This window comes from Leptonotus elevatus, chromosome 5, assembly GCF_054856555.1.
Source record: "Leptonotus elevatus isolate MCC_2025b chromosome 5, RoL_Lele_1.0, whole genome shotgun sequence".
NCBI lineage: Eukaryota > Metazoa > Chordata > Actinopteri > Syngnathiformes > Syngnathidae > Leptonotus > Leptonotus elevatus.
The window spans coordinates 12,034,720-12,056,130 of NC_141243.1; the positions used below are offsets into that span (position 1 = coordinate 12,034,720).

Below are 21,411 nucleotides of genomic sequence, written 5' to 3' on the forward strand. Positions count from 1 at the left end.
TCATATTATTTGGGCCGGTCAGGTCAGCTTTCATGTTGTGTTATTGACCCACGCCCCCCTCCCCCATGCGCAGGTGGGATTCATCGACTACATCGTGCACCCCCTGTGGGAGACGTGGGCCGACCTGGTGCATCCGGACGCTCAGGACATTTTGGACACGCTCGAGGACAACCGGGAGTGGTACCAAAGCACCATCCCCCAAAGCCCCTCGCCCGCCCTGGACGAACCCGAGGACGGCGGGCGCCACCCGGGCGGGGACAAGTTCCAGTTCGAGCTGACGCTGGAGGAGGACGGCGAGTCGGACACGGAGAAAGACAGCGGCAGCCAGCCGGAGGAGGAAGAGGAGGATGATGAAGAGGAGGAGGAGGAAGAGGAGGAGGAGGAGGAGGAAAACAGCTGCACGGACTCCAAAACTCTCTGCACGCAGGACTCGGAATGCACTGAGATTCCCCTGGACGAGCAGGTGGCCGAGGAGGGGGAGGTGGCCAAGGAGGGGGACGCTTCCTGCTCGCAAACGTGTGTCGTGGAGGAGGAAGAGGAAGAAGAAGAAGAGGTGCTAGCGCAAGGGAAGGAAGACAACCAGGAGGAGGAGGCGGCCAAAACTCCAGACACATAACAGTTTAGGGAGTCATGAGATGAACTGCTCTTCTTAGTAATGATTATTTATAGAATTGTTGTTTATTTTGGGGGGGGGGGGATGTTTTTTTCTTACTTGTATGTTCCCCTTCTGCCCTGCTCAGACACTCCTTTGAAGCCTGCTCTAGACTGCAGCACGCCAGCAAAAGATAACGCTGCAAAATTCCATGAGACCATTCCAACCATGCTCGAGTCCACAAACGAAACACTCGAAGTAAGCCACAAGATAAAAATAAGGCCACGTCGCATGTAGGCACAAGTACACAATCTCGTGACAGTTCATTCGTCAGAACTGGCATAAAATGAACGGATTGAAATAATCTACAAATTCAAAAACAGTTCCAAGCACACTGTTGTGATTACGCAATGACTACATTATTCATAATACTCGACACGTTGCCCAATATAAATAAACAAAATGACGAGAAATAATACACATGGTCGAAAAAAAAAAATCTCGGTACGCATGTGCCCATGCACCTGCAATTTATGTCAACAGAACAACTGGTAATAATCTCTGTCCGTGTCCTTTAATTCATGTGATCGCTCTTGTCACCAGTTATTCATAACCACAACTTTGCACAATAGAAATAAAAGGAACAACTGGAAATAATCCACAAAATGAACAAAACAACAACACGGTAGACATTGGTGCATGTGCAATTTCCGTGCCATATGATTAATGCTTATGTTCCTTTTGCCAGTTATTCATGATGATTGCACAATCAAAATGAACCGAACAACTAGAAATAATCCACAAACTCATTAGTCGGCACACATGTCCAATGATTGATGCAAACCATCCACTTGACTAGTATCTTTCTCAATAATCCACAAAGTAAAAAATGTATCCACAGCAAATAATTAAGTAAAATGATTAGGCTCCTCCTACCAGTTAATTATGACAACTGCCACTTTTCACAATAAAAATGAACACAACAGCTAGAAATAATCCACCGAGTAAAGACGGAGGGAACATTTTGCGCAAGTCCAGCACGGTTGGGAATGGCCTCGGACTGCAAAGGGGTTACAGTATGGATTGGGCTTCAACCGCCACGCAGCACACGCGAGCGCCGCTCCAACACGCCAAGCGCACGTCTGCTTCAAACATGACCACACACCGGTACTCGCACACTTTTTTTCTTCTTTTTTTTTCACTCAGGAAAACTTTATATTCCTGTTCACACTGAGGTGCCGCATTCCCTGCTCGTCCCCTCGTTGTCCTTCTGTCTGAGAGGGTGTGTGCGTGCGAGTGTGATGGCCTTTCGAAACACATTACGGATGTGAAAGTCTTCCTTGGAAAGCAGAGGGACGCTCGCTGTCTTTGTCTTGTTGTCTTGGGATATTTTCTACGCTTTTGTTTCAAGAGCATACGATGAGGTCGTTCGTTCGTTCGTGTGTGTGTGTGTATTTGACCCTCCTGAGGCGTTTGCACTTGCTCCGATAGCATTTATACTCCTTAATAGACGTGCTCCCACTCGGCTAACTTGCCGGGACGTTCTGATTGGCTTTTGTTTTGCCCGAGGAGGAAGCGAAGTTGCAGAAACAAGTCGAAGTGGGTGAAGCCTTGAAATCTTGTTGTTGCCTAAAGTTCTTTTTGAACACATCCTGAGACAATGCAATGCTTTGTAGTCCATACAATGAAAAAGCACCTTTTTTTCCCCTTTTAAAAAAAAAAAAAAAGTGCTCTACACAACTTCATTTACAATTAGTGGGGTGTTTTTGTGTGTGATTTTTGTGTTTTGTTGCTTTTTCACTTTATTTTGTCGTTTTCCCACCACGTTCAAGCCAGTCGCATATTTTATTTTATTTTATTCAATTTGATTTTGTTTTTGATTACTTTTTTGAATTTTTATCATTTTTTAAATTTCCATTCATTATTATTTTGTGTTTGCTTTAGTTTATTTGATTTCTATTTTTGTTTTACTCTAACATGCCAACATGCCTCCTGCGCACATTAAGCTAATTATTTTTTTCACCTCCCCTCATTTCCACACGTTCTTACTATATTTTGCATTTTAAAATTGTCTTTACAATATGTTGTACTGTATGCGCCCCCACTAAACACGCCATTCTGATGACTGTTGCGTTTATAGAATATGAGTTCAAGCAACAAATCCGTTTTAGGCGGCGGCCATTTTGCTCCTTGCTATCAACTAGAAAATGACATCGCAGTTGCTCATACATCGTCAGGCAACAACCAATCACTTGCCACCTGTTTTCTGCAGCTGAGCCGTGATTGGTCGTTACCTGAGCCCTGAGCAACTGTGATATGGCAAAATGGCCGCCACTGGGATGGATAAAAATGGCTGCTTGATTCATATTCCAACAACACAATATTGATCCGAATATCGTGTTTAGACTAGTGGAAGCGCATAGACCATTTTTTTGCCGAGAACATTTTGGGGTTGACTTCCCCTGATTAATTTGAGTCGTATAAAGTTGGTAGAGTAAATAAGTCACTGTAGCGTAGACAGGTTGCCAGTTCGAAAATCCAACTCTTATTTTTTTCTTCTGTGTACAAAAATATAAACAGCAGTTACCAAAAAAGAGAGAGAGAAAAACACTTGAAGACTGCACACTGATTTTATTTATTTTACTTTATTTAATCTATCATTTTTTTGTGCCAAATTGTCTTTTATCCACCTCCATTTTATTCTCATGCTCACCCAATGCCCTTACAGTAATCCATTTTGTTTTTCAGTTCAATCGCTGTTTACAAACATGATATTTATTGTTGTGTATATATATATAGTTCTTATTATTATTATTAATGTTATTACTATCATAACACCGTTTGTTGTAAATGGTTGACTCTTAATCATCCCTTTTGGTGATGGTGTGACTGTAATCACGTACCTCTTGTTGAGAGAATGTGTCGAAGAGAAAAAAAATTACGACTTTTAAAAATGGTTGCTTGGGGGGGGTTAAGCCAAATTATTTTCTAAAAAGCAACTGTTGCTTGGCCCATGGGCTGTGCCTTAAATTCAACACTGTCGCCCTTTTTCGTTCTTTCTTTCTTCTTCTGCTGTTGCATTAGAAAAGCATATACGGTGGCTTACAAGGACAAAGTTGCAAAACAAATGTTCAAGTTGTTCGAGTTGGACGATCGATTCTGTCCTCGACGGTCTTTGTGGAAGCAAAATGGAGCCACAAGTTGATTGTGGGGAAAAATGGCATCATAAAAAAAATTACCGTGAACTCTCGGCAGCCCAGCGATAATGACCTGACATATTTTCATCAATCAACAATTTGTGTCTTTCACAACAAGCACATTTGTTTTGTGTGCGTGTGTGTGTTTTCTGATACTTTTGGGCCACCGAAGCGATGGCCTCACCTCTTGATAAATTGCCTTTTTGTTTCGCGTTTGAAGCCAAACTTTTCCTCAAGGAAAGCACACAAGCTTAGCGACACGCACACACACGCGTGCACGTTCAGCCGCTGCTGCATTAAATTTGGCTGAAACACTGACTGTGTGTGTATGTCGCTAATGGACACCCCTCCTTCCTTCCTTCCTTCCTTCCCTGGCAATAGAACCCGACGCAGCGGCTAACAGAGACGCTTCTTTTGACACATACTGTAGACGCTTAACAGCCCTGGCCCAATGGAAACAGTCTGTTCTTCTTCTTTTTTTGTTCTATTTTTTAACGGTATGAAAGGAAAAACACAAACTGTAACTTTTAAAAAAAGAGCGAGAGAGAGAAAGAAGAAAATAAAAATGTCTTCAGGACAATTATTTTTTTGGGTTATGTCTTTAGAATGCCAACTTGTCTGGACGTTTCACAGGACAATTCCAAATGTTATTTTAATGGAATCCTTGTTGATTGCAGTCTATTGGATAGAACTGTAGAGCATACGACTTTATGTATAAAAAGTGAAAAAGAATGACAAAAAAAAATGTTTTATATGCAATGGATTAAATAAAAGCATGGGTTGATTCTGCCTAATCTGGGTATTCCATCATTATTTGTAAAAAATAATAATAATAATAATAATAAAATCCTTAACATAAATTACACATAGATGCTTTAAAAAAAATTAATTATCCAATTTTTCCAGAAAAAAATTATTACGCTATAAAATTTATATATATATATATATAAATCTGAATTGCACAATTTTTGATTAATTACAATAACCAACCATCCATTTTCTGAACCAATTATTTCAAATACACTACACACACTTTTTTTTATATACTGAGAATGACACCACAGTTGCTCAGGCAACGACCAATCATGACGCAGCTTCAGAAAACAGGTGATCCGTGATTGGTTGATACCTGAGCTCTTGTCATTTTTAGTCGACAGCAAGTGCCAAAATGGCCTCCTGAGATGGGTAAAAATGGGTGAATTTTTTGCTGTTTCATCCATATTCCACACACAATATTAATCCCAATACCGTTTTTAGACTAGTGGGGCTGCATAGAACATATTGTAAAAAAAATAAATAAATTGATGACTTCCCATTTTACACAATCAATGTTTTGTATATTTAAAAGAAGTTACACAACATTAGACATTTTATACAAGCAAATGTAATATACATGTATTTATTTAATTATGTATTACCTTTTTATCTTCAAACAAATAACAATAATAATAAAAAAAACTGCACTGTAGAAGAATTGCTGTGTGCAGCTCTAACACTAGGTGGCGCTGAAGATGTGTCATTAATATTGGAGGCCCAGGAAAAATGAGCAAATAAACACACGGGACATAAGCAAAACATTGAATGACTTTTATTTCCTACGATCTCAAACACAACCTTCTGGCATATCCCGTCAGTTAGGCAAATCATCACCACGCTCTAAAATGGACATTTCCACTTGAGATCCACACAATAATGTTTTAATTATAGCCATAGCATCAAATGCTAACATCACACACTCGCAGTGTCACGCGCGCGCACACAGACATACACACATTTTAATGTTATATTTAAGTTTGACACGACCGACATGTAATGGGGACACACCATCTATTTACTTTTTTCCTTACAAAAAAGGTTTATACCCGAGCAACATGGGACACACACACACACACACACACGCAAACAACACACATATGCACACACACTGCATTCATAGTGATGAGAGACTTATTTACAGGCTTTTAGAGTCATAAAATATTGCACTTATTGGCCCATTTGCACGTCACGGCGAGCGCCGCAAGCATGCTTTTTTAAATCTGTTAACGTAGCCTTCATATTTGTATATATATATATATATATATATATATATATATATATATATATATATATATATATATACACACACACACGTATTTTATTTATACTGGGATATAAATCTACTTGCAAGGTCATGCATTTTCTTGCTGTTATTTCATTGCCTACAACGAACAAACAAAGGGGGGAGTTTTTTTGTTTTTTTACTTTTCTTTTGGCACACATATTTCATTGATTGCAAGTGTTCTAAGAGAACCAAAAAGGCCTTGAGGATTGAAAAAAAAAAAAAAAATACAACTGGATAATGCTCACATTTGCAGTGCCCTCAGCGCCCACTAGCAGGAGCTCTTGCTCTATTAGCATGCTGACTCCCAAGGGAAACTATGGCTGTCAATTCCCTCACCCCATCCCCAATGGGTGTGTAGAACTTTTCCCGTGCTTGGTCAACGGTTATTACGACATCGAAAACGCCAATGCACATTTTGTCTTTTTTAAGGTGAACACGTGATTGGCTTTTTTCGGCGGCATGCTAAGATGATGTAACGAGGACCTCGACACGTTGGATAAAAATCAAAACGCAAACAGGCCGTGTTGGATGCTAAAAGGCCACTTTTTGAATGTCTAAAAACTCCCAAAAAGTTCATTCACATAAACACACAAGCTCCTTGAGCAAGATTTAAAGGGGACATATGCTGGAGATTTCACTTTTTAATGACTTGTATGCAAAAAGTCTGCTCAATGGGGTGCTTGATTTGCATTAGCTAACAGTATTAGCAGTGTTAGCTTCTGATAAACCGAGCTAGTTGTCAATTTCTGTGGTGTCATGTAGCCACATAGCACGAGTTTGGCAGCTTGGTGAGTAAATTCTGCAGCCACCAATTAAAATACAAATCAAATCCTTATGTATGGGGTATGGTTAAATTAGCTCGTCGTGATTTTGTGCAAACACCATTCCCTTGCAGTCTGGACTGAACATTTCCTTCTTTGAGTCTCCAATAACACCACAAAAAGTGGTGAGATTGTGAAAGCATTTGCATAATATGTCTCCTTTAAATAAAACTTACACAAACATAACCACTAAGGTTTTAGGTTTAGTTTGGATGCTTAACAATGAAGTGGACTACAAACATGGAGGTTATTGAGCGGTGTCTCTAAGAGCACATCCTGTAACATTATTTGCTCTCGTTAGAAGGTGACGAAGGTTAGGCGCTAGCACGACAGCATTTTAGTAGCTCTACCACTAAAGGGTCCTGATGGCGAGGGGAGAAGAGAGAAGGGTTTTTGAGGGCAGGGGGACAAAAAACACGGGACAGTAAGTGGAACTAACAGTTGCAGCTGGGCTGTTGGAGGGGCGGAGCACTGTCTGTCAGTTTGGCGGTGGGCGCTCCAGCAGTAACGGCCGGGTCGCCGTCCAAGCTGTCGGACATCTTGTCACAAATGAGGTCGACGAGGCGCTCAAAGGTCTGCTTGACGTTGATGTTGTCCTTGGCGCTGGTCTCGAAGAACTCGAAGCCTTTGTCGAGTGTTTAACGAGAAATTTGTACATTTAGCGTTGACACCATTTTTGCCATATCTGTTGTAACCAACAAATACATAAGCGGATACCTATTCAGTTTTGGCATTAGCATTTGCTATTAGCATGTCCTCATAAGACGCCGCAATAGCTGCTGGAACCAATAAATGCAAATCGGCATGTAGCATGGTCCTTATATGTTTTGTGCTTTTTATCGTAACGTTAGCATTTAGCATTAGCATTGCCTAACGTTTTTTTAATCAGCATTTTGCATGACTGTAACAGCAAAAAAAGAAATAAATACGATACATATAGTTTAGTGTTTTAGTGCTTTAGCGTTACATTAGCATTTAGTCGTAGCATTTCCTTACGTACGTACACTTTCTGCAGTCACTGCTGTAAGCAATAAATGTACTGTAAGTTCATCTTGTTTATGTTGTTTTTGTTTTGTTTAATGTTATATTAGCATTAGCAATACTTTACATACTCTGCAATATCTAGTCTTTATCTTGCTTTTGTGTTTTAGGGTTATCATTAGTATTCTCTTACATGCGCATACAGTGCTGAAACCACACACAAAAAAATAATCAACATACTCATAGTTTACTCCTGCTACTGTTTTAGTGCTTTAGTATTACGTTAGCATTTAGCAATAGCAATTCCTGACACACACTTTATGCGATATCACTATAAGAAATAAATACAAATTTGGTTTCTGTAGTCTTCATGCTGGTTTAGCATTTCAATGTAAATTAAATGAACTCAATTAAGCATTTGGCATTACCATTTTGTGACACACTTTCTGTGATATCTGTAACCAACAAAAACAGATCTACTTTCTCTAGTCTTTATGCTGTTTTAGTGTTTTAGCATTACGTTAGTTTTAGCTTTTCCTTACACACATTTTTCGCTATATCTGCTGTAGCCAACAAATACAGATGAATACAATTTATACAGTCCTTATATTGTTTTGGAGTTTTTAGCTCTACATTAGCATTTAGAATTAGCATTTTCTTAGTCACTCTTTTTTTAGATACCTGCTGTAACCAAGACAAAAAGATGAATTCAGTATATTCCTTTTACTGTAGTGTTTTAGTGGTTTATCGCAACATTAGCATTTAGCATTAGCGTTCCCTTACACAGACGTTCTGTGATGGTCCCTGTGTTCATACATATATTATATAGTCTTTATACAGTTTTTGCATTATATTAGTATTTAGAGTTATTATTTCCTGACACATTTTCGGCCATATTTCGCTAAATACAGATAAATATTGTTTGTAGTTTAGTTGACAGTGCAACAGGCAAATAAGGTTTTTCCTCACACTTACCCAGCTGTTCCGCCAACAGCCTGCCGCTATCTACCGACACCACTCGTTCCTCTTCCATATCACACTTATTACCAGCCAGCACCACTTGCGCGTTATCCCACGAGTATGTTTTTATCTGGGTCGACCTGCGCACAACAACACAAGAGCAACACGCTTCGGTCAAACAACAAAGACAAGTTGTTTTCTGGGTCACCGGATTGCTCAGAATCTTTTCAGCACCAAACAGAGAGATGGGCAAGATGTGAAGTTGATCCGCCATTTGGACAGGTCATAGGTCGAGATTGCGTCATCGTTTGTTGGTCGGTTTGTTGTGTGATTCACTGCTGGTTAGATAAGGGAAAGTGGGTTCTGTTCTGGGATGAACATGTGCACTCATTTGTAGGTTATATATATATTTTTTCTTTTTTTTCTTTTTCTTTGTTATTACGACTGATGCGTTTTTGGTTTTGCATTTTTGGTCCGTGCAAGTCGAGAGTTATGAAGTGAAGAAGGATGCTAGTCACAAAAGCGTGTTCCATACATATTGGCATCATAGCATTTTGCCTCCCTTCCGATCAGTCAGCAAAGGTTTGATTATTGGTAGCTCTTTTATTTTTATTTTTTTCGCTAGTTGCCTAACTACTCACCCTAGACGATGCCTGATGGACAAATAACGGAGACAGGGAACTGTCACAGAGTGGTGTTCTGTAATTACCACTGTAAATAAGGTAGTATAATAAGCATATTTACATTAGCACCTGCTTAAGAAAATTAATTTGTGTGTGTAACCTATATAAATACGTTTTTTTAAATACTTTGTCCTGCACTACCAAAAACATATTTATATGTTTTTATATGCTACAGCATACGCAAAGGCTTTGATACACCTTCTAACATGAAGAGGTTGCTTAAAGCAATGGTAGTTATTACAGGAAACGACCAGCAGGTGGCAACAGAGTATAAGAGATCAGCCAGGGCCATGTTGCAACAAGCTCTTTTTCCCAGTCTTTTTAACAGGTTTGTGAATAATGATGAAACTTAGCTATGTTCTAGTGCTAATTGCTGCAAGACGGAAACAGACACAAATGTACTTTTTTCCTGATGAAAGAAGAGACTCTAAACTTTCTTTTGGTAGGTTCCATGCTTTTATAGCAATAGAACAGAATATTCTGTGGACCTGGCAAAAGCCAGTAAAACAGCCAGGAGCGAAGTGGGTTGCTTCAGTGAAATTGGCTGGGAGTGATTGAATACATTTGAATGAATTTCTTGGTTTGTTTGACTTGACTAGCATTTTTTTTTCTCCCAAAAACTGAGGTTGAACTCTAATTTGTGCCATTTTGGGCCAATATCGACATCAGCCGGTCCCCTGGACTTGATCATTAAAAAAGTCCTGCAGCCAAATAGGGCGTCAGTGTGAGTGCAAAACGGTCCCTGTGACTCAGTGAGGCGCATTGAGAGAAAGAGCTTAAGGAGCAAATATCTTCCTGTGGTGCTGCAGCCCGACTAAAAAGTAGGCCAGTGAACACGGCGGCGTCCGAAAAACAGGAAAGCAAGAGAGCGAAAGAGGCGACCGGACATTCTGTGTATGTGTACGTAGCGCTGTGTAAGATGTGACTCACTACGTTAGAAAAAGCATATGTATGTATCAAATGGAACCAGAATAGAAATATGCGCATGTCACAGACAGGATATGAAGACGTCACACAGTTTAATTCAGGAGCAGCTGAGGAAAGAGCGGTTGCCATGGCGATGCCTGTTTTTTTTTTTTTGCTATATGTCGCAGGGTGCAATGGAAGATGGGAGGAAGCGGAATGAAAGCGAGAGGCGCAAAAAGTCGATACAGGGTGCAGACTCTATTACTGTATGAAATGCAGTGTCACTCAAAACAGGAAATGCAATACAGATTCACAAAAGAATGCCGCAGTTCAGAACTGTTTGAGTGGTTCGTGTTCAGTTTTGGCCTCATGTTTGGTTGAAAGCAGTCTCTTGCGTCATTCGGGACAGCTGAAGGAGATATCGCACGTGGAGCTTTACAAGCAGTCCGTAAACCAACAAAGAAAAAATGGCGAATGATTGTGATAAGCTAATTGCTAAGTATTTGTGCTGTTTGGGATTACAGAGTGGCAATTTATTTTATGGCAAGTGAATACTTTTTTATAGCAATACTTTATATGTACTTGACATCATAGTCAATTGATCAATTGACTCATTTATTTAGCATGGTCCCCCAAAAAGGGTTTTTTTTTTGGGGGGGGGGGGGTATGCTAGAGCATACAAAAAGCTTTGATGTGGCCTTTGACCTAAGGAGGACGCTTAAAGCAATGGTAGTTACTACAAAAAACGGCCAGCAGGTGGCAGCAGAGTATAAGAGCTCAACCAGGGCTATGTTGCAAAAAAGCTCTTTTTGCCAGTGTTTTAGTGAATAATGAGGAAGCTTAGCTATATTCTAATGCTAATTGCAGCAAAACAGAAACAGATAGAAATATACTTTTTTCCTGATGAAAGAGGAGACGCTAATCTTTCTTTTGGTCGGTTCCATGTTTTATAGCAATAGAACACAATATTCTGTGGACCTTGCAAAATCCAGTCAAAATCCAGTAAAACAGCCGGGAGCGAAGGTGGTTGCTTCAGTGAAAATGGCTGGGAGTGAATGAGTTAATTGATCACGAAGAATTATGTCGATTGTGTGGAATAGATGACTGATTAATTCTAGATTCTAGAACAAACTGATCCAAAACGGAATGCACAACTTGGCAGCGGCTCGTTGATTTAGTCTCAAGTAGTCCTGCAGGTCGCGTGCCTCAATTGCGCTGATTATTACAGGTAGGTCACACGCAGCAGATTCTGCATGTTGAGTGTCACGTGCCGCCATTGAAGTGATGAGCAAGGCATAGACGTCGGCCTTAATGTTTATTGTCAGTCCAACTTAGCGCGTTAGCTTCGACAGACGTGATTCACAATCTTTGCTAGTTCGGTTCTATCGACTTTAGTTGAGATTGCACGGATGGCAAAAAGATGACCATGCGGATTATTCTAAATGAGATATATCGTCAATAGCATGTTTGCATGTGATGCTATAATAACGCAATCACGTTTACATCAATCTGAGGCTAAGTCATTGTTACTCTTTACGAGGCGGTTATGAGAACGGCCAACCAGAAACTTGCTTTCTAAAAATATGGTTGATTGTGGCCCAATTTAACCAGCGAGTTAGCGACTCAACATTATGCGAGCTTGATTTTTTAACTCATGTACACATCGGGCATTTAGAAGTCTATTGTGCACATACTGTTTAGTGTTTCTAAAGTAAATGTTCCTACGACACGGCAGCCCAAAAATAAAAGACTTTGACTGACCAATCCTGCACGGCACCAAAGGATTCCTCGTTGGTGATGTCATACATGAGGATGAAGCCCATGGCGCCGCGGTAGTAGGCCGTAGTGATGGTCCTGTAACGCTCCTGGCCTGCTGTGTCCTACAAACACACACATGCACGCCGCGCACGTGCGCTGTTCACTGTCATGTGCATATACATGACTGTCCACGACAATGCGATTACAAGAGAGCATAAAGCATACAGGACGCAATGCACGCATTTCATCTGTATTGAGCTCACGATGCGGACATCATTCTGCTGAGTGCCTCATAATAAATCCGCACTGGCATACAACGGTGGCTCAATTTCAGCGTCTCCTCCAAAGGCTCAGCCATGCGAGATGTGTAAACACAACTTGAAGAGTTCGGTTGTATAATGATGAGGTGGTTATGATATGCAGCACATTCGCCACTACATTAGGGACACATCATGATCAATGGGCCAAATTTAAGCATTTTTTTTGCCCCCAACAAAGTCAACAAAGGCCTGTCTCGGACGATTATCCTCACAGAAGTGGAGTACGTTTCGTGACTTTTCTTCCCCAAACTGCTCAGTAAAACCATCTGGTCGACAAGTGTAAATGTTAAACCTATTCAACAGTTTATGATGGAAAATTGTTATGTGTGTGGTCAACACCAAGTTTGGATCAGCCTCAGACTAGGAAGCAACTTTTTTTCGAGGATTTGTACATGTCCTCCAAGTCACCGCAATAAAAAAAAAATGACAAGAAGAGTTTGCCCGATAAACTAACACTTAACCAGGAATAGACCTCTAATAAGCATTTTTCATGAAAAACGGGGGTTGTCCCCCCCAAATTAAATAAATAAAAAATACACAGTGAAAAAGATCAATAAATAAAGTAGTAATCGCCAAATAGGTGAATCCGCAGGTGTGGAGCGTCCTTATTATTATTATTATTATTATTATTACGATTTACAAGGGATGGATCAAAAAAATCAGCTGTCATAAAGATCAGAGTGTTCATCTTGGGTAGCAATTAATTGCATCATTTTCCGATTTGCTCTACCCGATATACTCTGAATCAATAGTTTAGAAAACAAATAAGTATTTCTTTACCAATTATTCAGTCATCATTCACATGATCAGTGTCGTCACATAAATGAATGTCTCTAATAATAACGAGGGCTGCCACTATTTTGATTATTCCATCAGTTGCTTGAGTAATTGGCCATATTTTGAGGTGGAAATTTCTCTCAACCAATTTTGGTGGTCGACTGTTGTAGTTCGCTTCCCACACCCCAGCCCTAATAATAACATATAATGAAAAGAACTTGGGATTTGTGCAAATGTGTTATTTCATTTTAGTCTGTATCAAACTGGTCGCCCTTTGCCCTCAACAGCAGCCAAGAAGTAGTTGGCGACCCCTGCTTTGAGTCTCCCGAGATTTTGGGAAAATGAACTGAGGTTTTGTGTAAATATTTGTTCTAAATCATACAACATCAAGATAGCTTTAATATTGGATCTCATTAGATTGTGTGTACTTTAATATTGTGGCTAAAGAATCTCCAGCCAGGTGCATTAGAATTTTTTTTTAATATTGTATTATAGATAATTATTTGAATTATGTTCAATTACTGATATTTCAAGAGTTCAATTCAAACAAATCTGAATTATTGAGATGCACCCGCATAAACTAAACAATTACTTGTACTGTACGGTAGCTGCTGGAAATCCTGCTTGGCGGAAAAGCAGAACATTGTGTAAAAATCACCGTGGAAACGAATTCCCGCCGCTGCATCTTTTACTCTGAAACCTCAATGAAAATGCTAATGACGACGCTTTGATGTGCTTGATTGTATTAGAGGACGTGTGGGCTAGCGCGATTTGTTTACTCCTCATCTTGTGCGCCGCGAGTTACATAACGACAACGCGAGGCCCTGCCGTTTGCGCTGGGCAGTTTGTTCCGCCCACAGCAAAGTGTGTTTAGCGGGAAGCGTCTGTGTGTGAATCATGATGGAGGACTTTTTTTGGCTGCTCCACTTGGCGGCACTTTAGCGCGCTTTGCTATCCGTCGGCGTGCGCATGGCTACGACCACAGCCATGTAGCTTGAGGCCCACGCTGACCTTCACTCTGCAGAGATTGAGCTTGCTGCGTGCACACACGCGCGGTGGTGACCTTTTAACCGCTTGCAATGACACACGCACACAAAAATGAACTAAGGACGTTTAAAAAGCACCGCGGACGGGAATGTGCTTCTGTTGCTAGATTAAACAAGATGGGTTTTTTTCTGAGATTCATTAGAGAAAAGTTGAGTGCACTGCTCCAGTGATTTGTTCTTATTTAAAAGGCAAGAGAATGATTGGAATAAAAAAAAAAAAACTGCTGAGTCGTGCAAATTGGAGCTCAATTAAAAGCTGGGCTTGATGCTCACAGGAAATCAATGCAAACAGCTGACAACATCAAGTAGAGAGCGGTTCGGCAGAGGCATTTATTTTAATGATACGTTTGGAGTGATATGAAATATTATGGTTTCACGGTTTAGACTACAGTATACATACTGGAAACTATTAATATAGGTAGTTACAGGGGTGTAGTCATCATTTTTGGAGTGAGGGATAAATTGGGTAAAAAAAGAACCCAAATTGGGTCAAGAATGGACCGACCCAAATTTTTTTAGTTATTTGAGGTTATTTGAGTCAAATTAAATGAATAAACCCCACAAAGTAACCCATTTTGTGGGTTGTTAATTTGACCCAACTTTTTGGGTTGATTGAATAACCCAATTGAATTGGGTCAGAAAATAACTGACTGACGTTGAAAAGTTAAATAACACAAAAGATTTATATAACACCAACAGTTGGGTCAAATTGAATGAATATCCCACAAAGCAACCCAATTTGTCGTTTTGTGGGGGTATTCATTTGACCCAGCTTTTTGGTTAATCGAATAACCCAATTGAACTAGGTCATATATGAACTGACCCAACCTTTTGAGTTATTTAAAGACAAAAAGTTGGGTCAACTGAATAACCCAAAGTTGGGTCAGTCCCTTTTTGACCCAATTTGGGTTGTTTTTGACCAATGACTCGCTGCCATCCAGCAGACATTGCATTAACAAGAGGCTTGCTTACTCAGTCCAATTAGAAGATGAGCAGGCAGTTACTTGAAAGCAAGGAGGAGAATTCATTGAGCAATGAAAATGCACACATCCGACGAGACTGCCGCGGCGCTGTTGAAAGCACCTTTAGAGATGAAGTTGAATGTCAGGGGCTGCAAAATTGTCTAATATGACAAGAGATCACAATCTCAACTGGAAGGTTCATCTTTGGTGCGGATTTTAAAAGAGGGAAGAAGAAATAGGTGACAGAGAAAGAATGAGACCGTGTGCTTGTGCGAGTCCTAATTAAAAAAAAGCTCCAGTTCAGTTTCACTTCTAAACGCACTCACACACACAGGAAGGTGTCAGTGTGTTCTTCCCCTCCCGCTGGGCGCCAAGCTAACACTTACTGGTCTCCTCTCACAAATGTTCAGACTTCCATCTGCCTCCACACTTCCAATGAATGTCAAAAACAAAACGCATTATCCCTTCAGATGACTTTTTCTTTCTTTTTTAACCAACAACAGAGCGGATGTGCCACACCCCGTTGGCATTTTATTGCCATTTTAACCCGTTTAGATTCACTGGGGGAAAAAAAAGCCTATTGCAACTGACCATAGAGCGTTTGAAAAATTTGGAAAAAAAATTATGCATAACAAGCCTGATCAATTACCCTAATAATTAGGTGCACACATATATTGCAGATCATGTATGTTCTTCATGTTCCTACTATTAAATCGGATGTTACGATGATCAAGAATTTCATCGCTCAAATCATAAGATTAAACCTTCCATACTGCCTAAACTGACCTTTGAGGCACTGCAAAGTGTACCTAGACTGCCAGAAAACAAAAGAAGATAAAGCAGGGTACATACATAGCGATTTTCAACATTGTGCCCCAAAACAAAATAGCACGAGAAATAGAAGAAGCTAAGCTAACTGTTAGCTCATCCAGTAACTACATTGCTGTTCCACACTATTTGGTGAATTATTTTGTGATCTTAAATATTGAACAGGGTTAACATTTATGATTGTCGACCCTGACCATTTTCTTAAGATGATCGGGGGGGGGGGGGGGGGGGGCATTCTTAAGACATCCAACCGGGTGGGTCGATGATCAAGATCAAATCAGGCCCTATTATTGGTTGTTGTTGGCCATTATTTGTACTGTATGTTATTCATCCATCTTCTTCAAGTAGTTCCTGATTGGCTTTTTAAAACATTGCAAATAAAGCAGCAATGATCTTAAAGATCAGAAATCATTCCTGATTCATCCCATAGCCATCTTAAGAGAGAATGAATGTGCAACAGATTCTAAGCATAAAGTCCTGACCTTACAAATGAATGTATTGATAGATTGATCAAGATAAGAACAGAGAACACAAGATAAGTCAAGTTAAGATCAAGTAATCTTCCTTTTAAAGCTAACGATAAGACCTAAAAAGGCTCCTTTTTTTTTTGGTTGATTCAAATTAAAACCAGTCATCATGAAAAGGCACGACAGGGAGCCAAGTCAGTCAAAACATTTTGTACCCATATTTGCAGCTTGATCCTCTTGTCGTTTTTGTACACCGTCTTCACTTTGAAGTCGATGCCGACAGTGCTGACGAAAGCCGAGGTGAAGGCGTCATCGGCGTAGCGGAACAAGAATGACGTCTTGCCCACGCTGCTGTTGCCGATGATCAGCAGCTTGAACATGTAGTCGAAGTTTTGGTCACCGCCCTCACCCTTGCCTTTCGCATCCTGAGTGGCAGCCATCTGCAAAGGCAATGAAAAGAGGATGAGAAGGTACAGAAGCTATTTAAGGAGGTACTCAGAAACGGAAAGGAAAGAAAGGGACGACATTTTTAGGCATGACGTGGCTTTCATCTTTAGTCTTACGCCATCTGCCAGGGAGTGGCCGGCTAGCATACAAATGGAGAGACAATCATTTTTGTTAGCAGTTCAACCTTGGCGAACGTCTCAGTGTCATTCGAGTTCATTTTAATTTTAGGGCGCTGCTGTTATTTGCAATTTGAACCGCAGGTGAACAGACATAAAAATAAAAAAAAAGTGATCATATCACATACATTTTTCATGAATCAAGGCATACCAATACAGTATTGTATTTTCATACTTAACTATATTTGTTATCTGCTATGTACCTGTGGCTGACTAAAAAACTAATTATATAGCATATGCAACGCATCAAAACATTCTTTCCAAATAACAACACCAGGTTTTGCAGATATGTATTTCACAAAGCTCGCATGTATGCGAGGGTCATATTTTCACATATTTTCAGACATTCACATCTTAAATTGACAACTTCATGATTGAGACTTTTATGACCAAAATAGGATGTCATAATGTGTAACGCCCTATAAAAACTTTAGATATACGTTTTAGCTAGCTCTCAATGTGGAGTTTGTTGCTCGTTTGTTTTTAACGTAAGCGTACAACTTTTTTTTCTCTTAACTGTATTGATTCATTCCTGCTACATTTCGACTTTTTCTCCTAACATTACAACTTTTTTTCTTGCTGCATTAATAGAAAATTCACGTAGCGTTACGACTAGTTTCCTCATAATTTTACTTTTAATAATGATTATTTTGCATGGCTTCTTACTTGGTGGAATCACAAAAATAGTCTCGTATCAGGTGGGGCACTGCATTCCCTGCCCTAACGCAGAGTCGCCAACTAAATGTGTCACTACATTTAACACTGCTCCTTTCTACGTCAGCAACCATCCACCTGAGATGACACACACACACACACGCTTGCACGCACGCACACATACACACAGTCATCTTTGCGCCAAGGTGAACCGTGCGAGCAAAAGCACCGCATTCAGTGGTGACAAACGTGCAGCCTTACGATCCTTTTAAAACAGAATAACATAGTGTAACATTTAGCATCTTTGCGTCTTCTATGAAAAACATCATGCATGATGTAGTTAGCAAGGACACACCATAGAGGAGCTGTCATTTACACACGAATAGTGTATAACAATAATTAGCATATGGGGAAAAATGACACAATGTGATAAGAATTGGTAGAGGGTGGTTGGTGGTGTTGGGGAGGGGGGCATACCGGCTAACGCTAGCGAGGTCATTTTGTAACGAATTATGAACCATTCACAGATGAAGCTAGTAGACATGCTGATTAAACAAACCTGTCTCCAAGGCCCTTGGCTCGAGTTCAGTCTGTGTCAAAATTGTCCTCCTTTGTTTTATTAAATGTTTGGGCTTTTTGGGGGCTTTTTTCCTTTTCTTCTTCCCCCCTCCGCGTCGCTCGTTGGCTGTGCTGAAGCAATTTCAGCACCAGGGAGCTGTTCCCACCACCTCCCTCTCGCTTTCCTTTACCCCGCTCCCTCCCGTCGTGGCACGAGCCTGCTTCTGACGTCAATAACTGTTAAGCAACATGGGAGTTGTAGTTTTCTTATCTCTCCGACGCGGAAGTGCGCTCACAGCCGAAAAGGGGAACGTTTACTCCAGTTTCCAGCATGCAACGCGGTACGTGCGTAAACAGCTATGTGATTTACGATGGCGAGGCGGGGGAAATAAATAATAAATAACCTTATGGCTTGCGTGTCATAAATACCATCTCGGAACTTCATGGTGGTGTTTTATAGCGTGTCTTACCTTCCCGTACAAGTCCATTGTGTCTTCGTTAAGGTAACTGAAGATGTGCAAAAACTGAATAATATGTGATTACGTACGACTAAAAACTACTATTATGGTGGATTCAGCTGTCAGTGGGGTGGAGGGCGATTTTATGGTGCTTGAGGCCGTCTGTGATAGGACGACTGGCCGGGCGAGTGCGCTCATAGGCCGGCTAAGGTGAGCGCCGCCCTCCCCCGTAATGGTGGCTCAGTGGGTAGTACGCAGTAGCAGTACAGACGCTCCAGCAGCAGGTAGGTTAGGATGCACTAACAAACCTAGTCGTTGCTTTTTATTAATAAACCACATATTTCACATCGATTCTGTTCATTTATCTTCATCCTGTGGTCTTTTCGCCACGCTTGCAGCCAGTTGGCGGCCAATTGTGAAAAGTGACGTGCGTAGATAAAGTTGTAGAAAAAGTAGCAAATATTTTTATTAATCACCACCAGATAGTGCTGAGTGCAGGAGTCGAACATCTCTAGAAGCTCTTGTGGGCTAAAAAGGTCCAAAGTAGCGCCCTCTGCTTGTTGGCAAAATAATCGGCTTGATGGCAATCACTAAAGGCCAAACTCCGGTCAAAATAAGGGCAACAATTGTGCAACTCTGCTATTTTAGACCTAGACAACATAAACCAGATGTAGCTACTATTACGTAAAAACAATACGCAAGTACAGATATAAAAAAACAACCTATGCATTTAATATTATGTCTGTATGCACATGATGGGTGTTGCCTTCAGGCCATGGACATTCAAAAGTCTTTCTTGCTTTCTGTCTATCTGTCTTCTAATATAGTATGTGAAAATGTCAGAGCTACACTAATACAAAAGCTCTTCGGCCCATTTTAATTGCAATTATTTATTACAGTTTTTCTCCATAAGTTTGGCACATTTCCTGAAACTGAGATGACATTTTCAAAATACCATGGACAAATCCCCAAACCACCTTACAATTGGTGCCAACTGAATGGCATTTCTCATTGCTCTCATCAAATTGCCAATGTCTTACTTCATGTCTCAATTGCCTCAGTGGATCTGTGCAAATGGTTGTGTACATTTAGCCTACAGTTAGCACACGGTGCCTACATTTAGCACATTTATCAAATGAATTAATCTTGCTGATCAAACTGGATTAGTTGTTTTTCAGTCTAATGGCTATCCTCTCCAAAACATGTCAGCAGGATTTCAGTGTGTAAGTCATAATGTGCAAAATCATCTGTTCAATTGTCAAAATGAGTCGAGCATATCAAAGTGGATCAGTGTAGAGGTTGAGACATTGACATTGCTTCATTGCAAGGGAAAATATCGGCTGCGACGTGGATGAAAACCTTTGGCCAAACAGAGAGAAGCGTATGGATGGCCAAGAGGGAGAAGGTGACGATAGTGACTGCACAGTAAATTCTGTAAAGTAAATTTGACTCCATTTTGAGTGGGGCCAAATAGTATAATAGGCAAAATGTCTTCTAAGACAAACAGAGCAGTTGAGTTGTGATCAATTCAATGCCCTGAGAAAGAAATGACTTGCACAAATTAGAATATCCACAAGCATGGATGTGTGATTATTTTATATGGATGTTATAGTAACAGTTTATTTCTTCTTCCCATAGACTGATTTATCACAATACGACAACGTGACGGCTTTTCTTGCTACTGGAGTGTTGAGTTTGCTTTCTTAACATTATGTAATCGCAGTTTGGCTGATGCGGCCTCTCCCGATGGCCGGACAGATGGAAGTGCTTGGAGAGAAGCTGCTGAAAGAGCTTCCCGATGATGTGCGTGTCATCGCTTGCCGCTACCCTTTTCCCCAGCTGGTCTTACCAGTCCACTCTTGGCTCAGGACTCGACCAATCGTGGGCCTATGATATCGGCGCCATGCGGTCCAGTCAGAGGGGAAGTGTTAAGTAATGTTGAGGATGCTTTTTTCATGAATTGGATGATGATTTAAGAGACTGAATCTATGGAGCATTTCTGAATGTCCTGCACTAATCGGCCACCTTTGATAAGACAAACTATTTCATGTTCGCGTGTAAATTTTAGCATGCCAAAAATGGGCAGATTAGGTTTTTGCATTGCACTGAATTTCCTCCATCTCAATGGTTCATCCTAATTACTGTGAAATTAAATAAATACTAATGTGAAATTTGAATGTCTTTTCTGGTTGGATCACTTGTAGTTGGTTGGAATTGTAGTTATAATTGTTTAAGAAATGCCTACTTGTACATTGCTACATAAAGATAATTAAAAACATTGAAAAACTTAAATAAGTAAAAAAAAAAAAAGCGCTTTAAGACTAGTGGGCTAATTTTGGCTATTACCCCCATTAATTTTCTGAAGCACTTGTCATCATTAGGGTAACTGGACTGTTTGCCAAGCAGTTGCAGAATACTTTTTTTTTTTTTATCCCACTTACATTCACACGTGTGGGAAATGTGAAGGCTTCAATAACTCATTTTGATATGTGGGAGGAAGCTGGAGTACCTGAGAAAACTTCACACAAGAACTAGCTGTTTAAGTCAACATGGATCAACCACATTTTAGCCTGGAAGTTGCAAAGAAAAAAAATCCACCACGGAAGAAAACACATCTTGAAGTCTGATGTACGGAAATGCATACTCACTTGAGCTAAATTGCACTACATGTACACCACCACCCAGAGGGCGCTCGTGCTCCAAACAGCTGCAAAAAAAC

At 40.4% G+C, this 21,411-nt stretch overlaps 2 protein-coding genes and 1 long non-coding RNA gene across 10 annotated transcripts in view; 2 read left to right on the plus strand and 1 right to left on the minus strand.

Moving 5' to 3' along the window:
* The window catches only part of pde4d (phosphodiesterase 4D, cAMP-specific), a 153,998-nt gene extending 149,415 nt beyond the window's left edge, over positions 1–4,583 (plus strand). For all 6 annotated transcript variants that reach the window (XM_086077092.1, XM_086077093.1, XM_086077096.1 and 3 more), the window contains exon 15: positions 74–4,583. In XM_086077092.1, the coding sequence (XP_085933218.1) occupies positions 74–616 (543 nt within the window). In that variant the 3' untranslated portion in view covers positions 617–4,583. The remainder of the gene's footprint in view (positions 1–73) is intronic.
* A 778-nt stretch (positions 4,584–5,361) lies between these two features.
* On the minus strand, positions 5,362–18,833 carry rab3c (RAB3C, member RAS oncogene family). 2 transcript variants are annotated; one of them, XM_086075935.1, is made up of 5 exons: positions 18,705–18,833; positions 16,615–16,839; positions 12,003–12,121; positions 8,668–8,792; positions 5,362–7,336 (listed from the first exon to the last, which is right to left on the minus strand). In XM_086075935.1, exons 1-5 carry the CDS (start codon positions 18,720–18,722, stop codon positions 7,146–7,148), a joined length of 678 nt encoding a protein of 225 aa, XP_085932061.1. In that variant the 5' UTR covers positions 18,723–18,833; the 3' UTR covers positions 5,362–7,145. The 2 variants fall into 2 exon arrangements, with proteins under 2 accessions (XP_085932061.1, XP_085932062.1); XM_086075936.1 differs by lacking the exon at positions 18,705–18,833 and adding an exon at positions 18,236–18,430.
* Positions 18,594–20,869, plus strand: LOC147173702 (uncharacterized). Of its 2 annotated transcripts, XR_015094832.1 has the most exons (3): positions 18,594–18,737; positions 18,812–18,976; positions 20,021–20,869. It is a non-coding gene; the product is annotated as an uncharacterized LOC147173702 (long non-coding RNA). The 2 variants fall into 2 exon arrangements; XR_015094831.1 differs by having other exon boundaries at positions 18,614–18,976.
* Positions 20,870–21,411: the final 542 nt, after the last annotated feature.

Excerpts from the sequence above, each read along its gene's own strand:
- rab3c (XM_086075935.1), bottom strand. Across the intron at positions 12,122-16,614 it reads GGATCAAGCTGCAAATATGG|GACACAGCAGGCCAGGAGCG; the intron begins GTACAAAATGTT and ends GTGTGTTTGTAG. Across the intron at positions 7,337-8,667 it reads GCTGTTGGCGGAACAGCTGG|GCTTCGAGTTCTTCGAGACC; the intron begins GTAAGTGTGAGG and ends CACTCGACAAAG.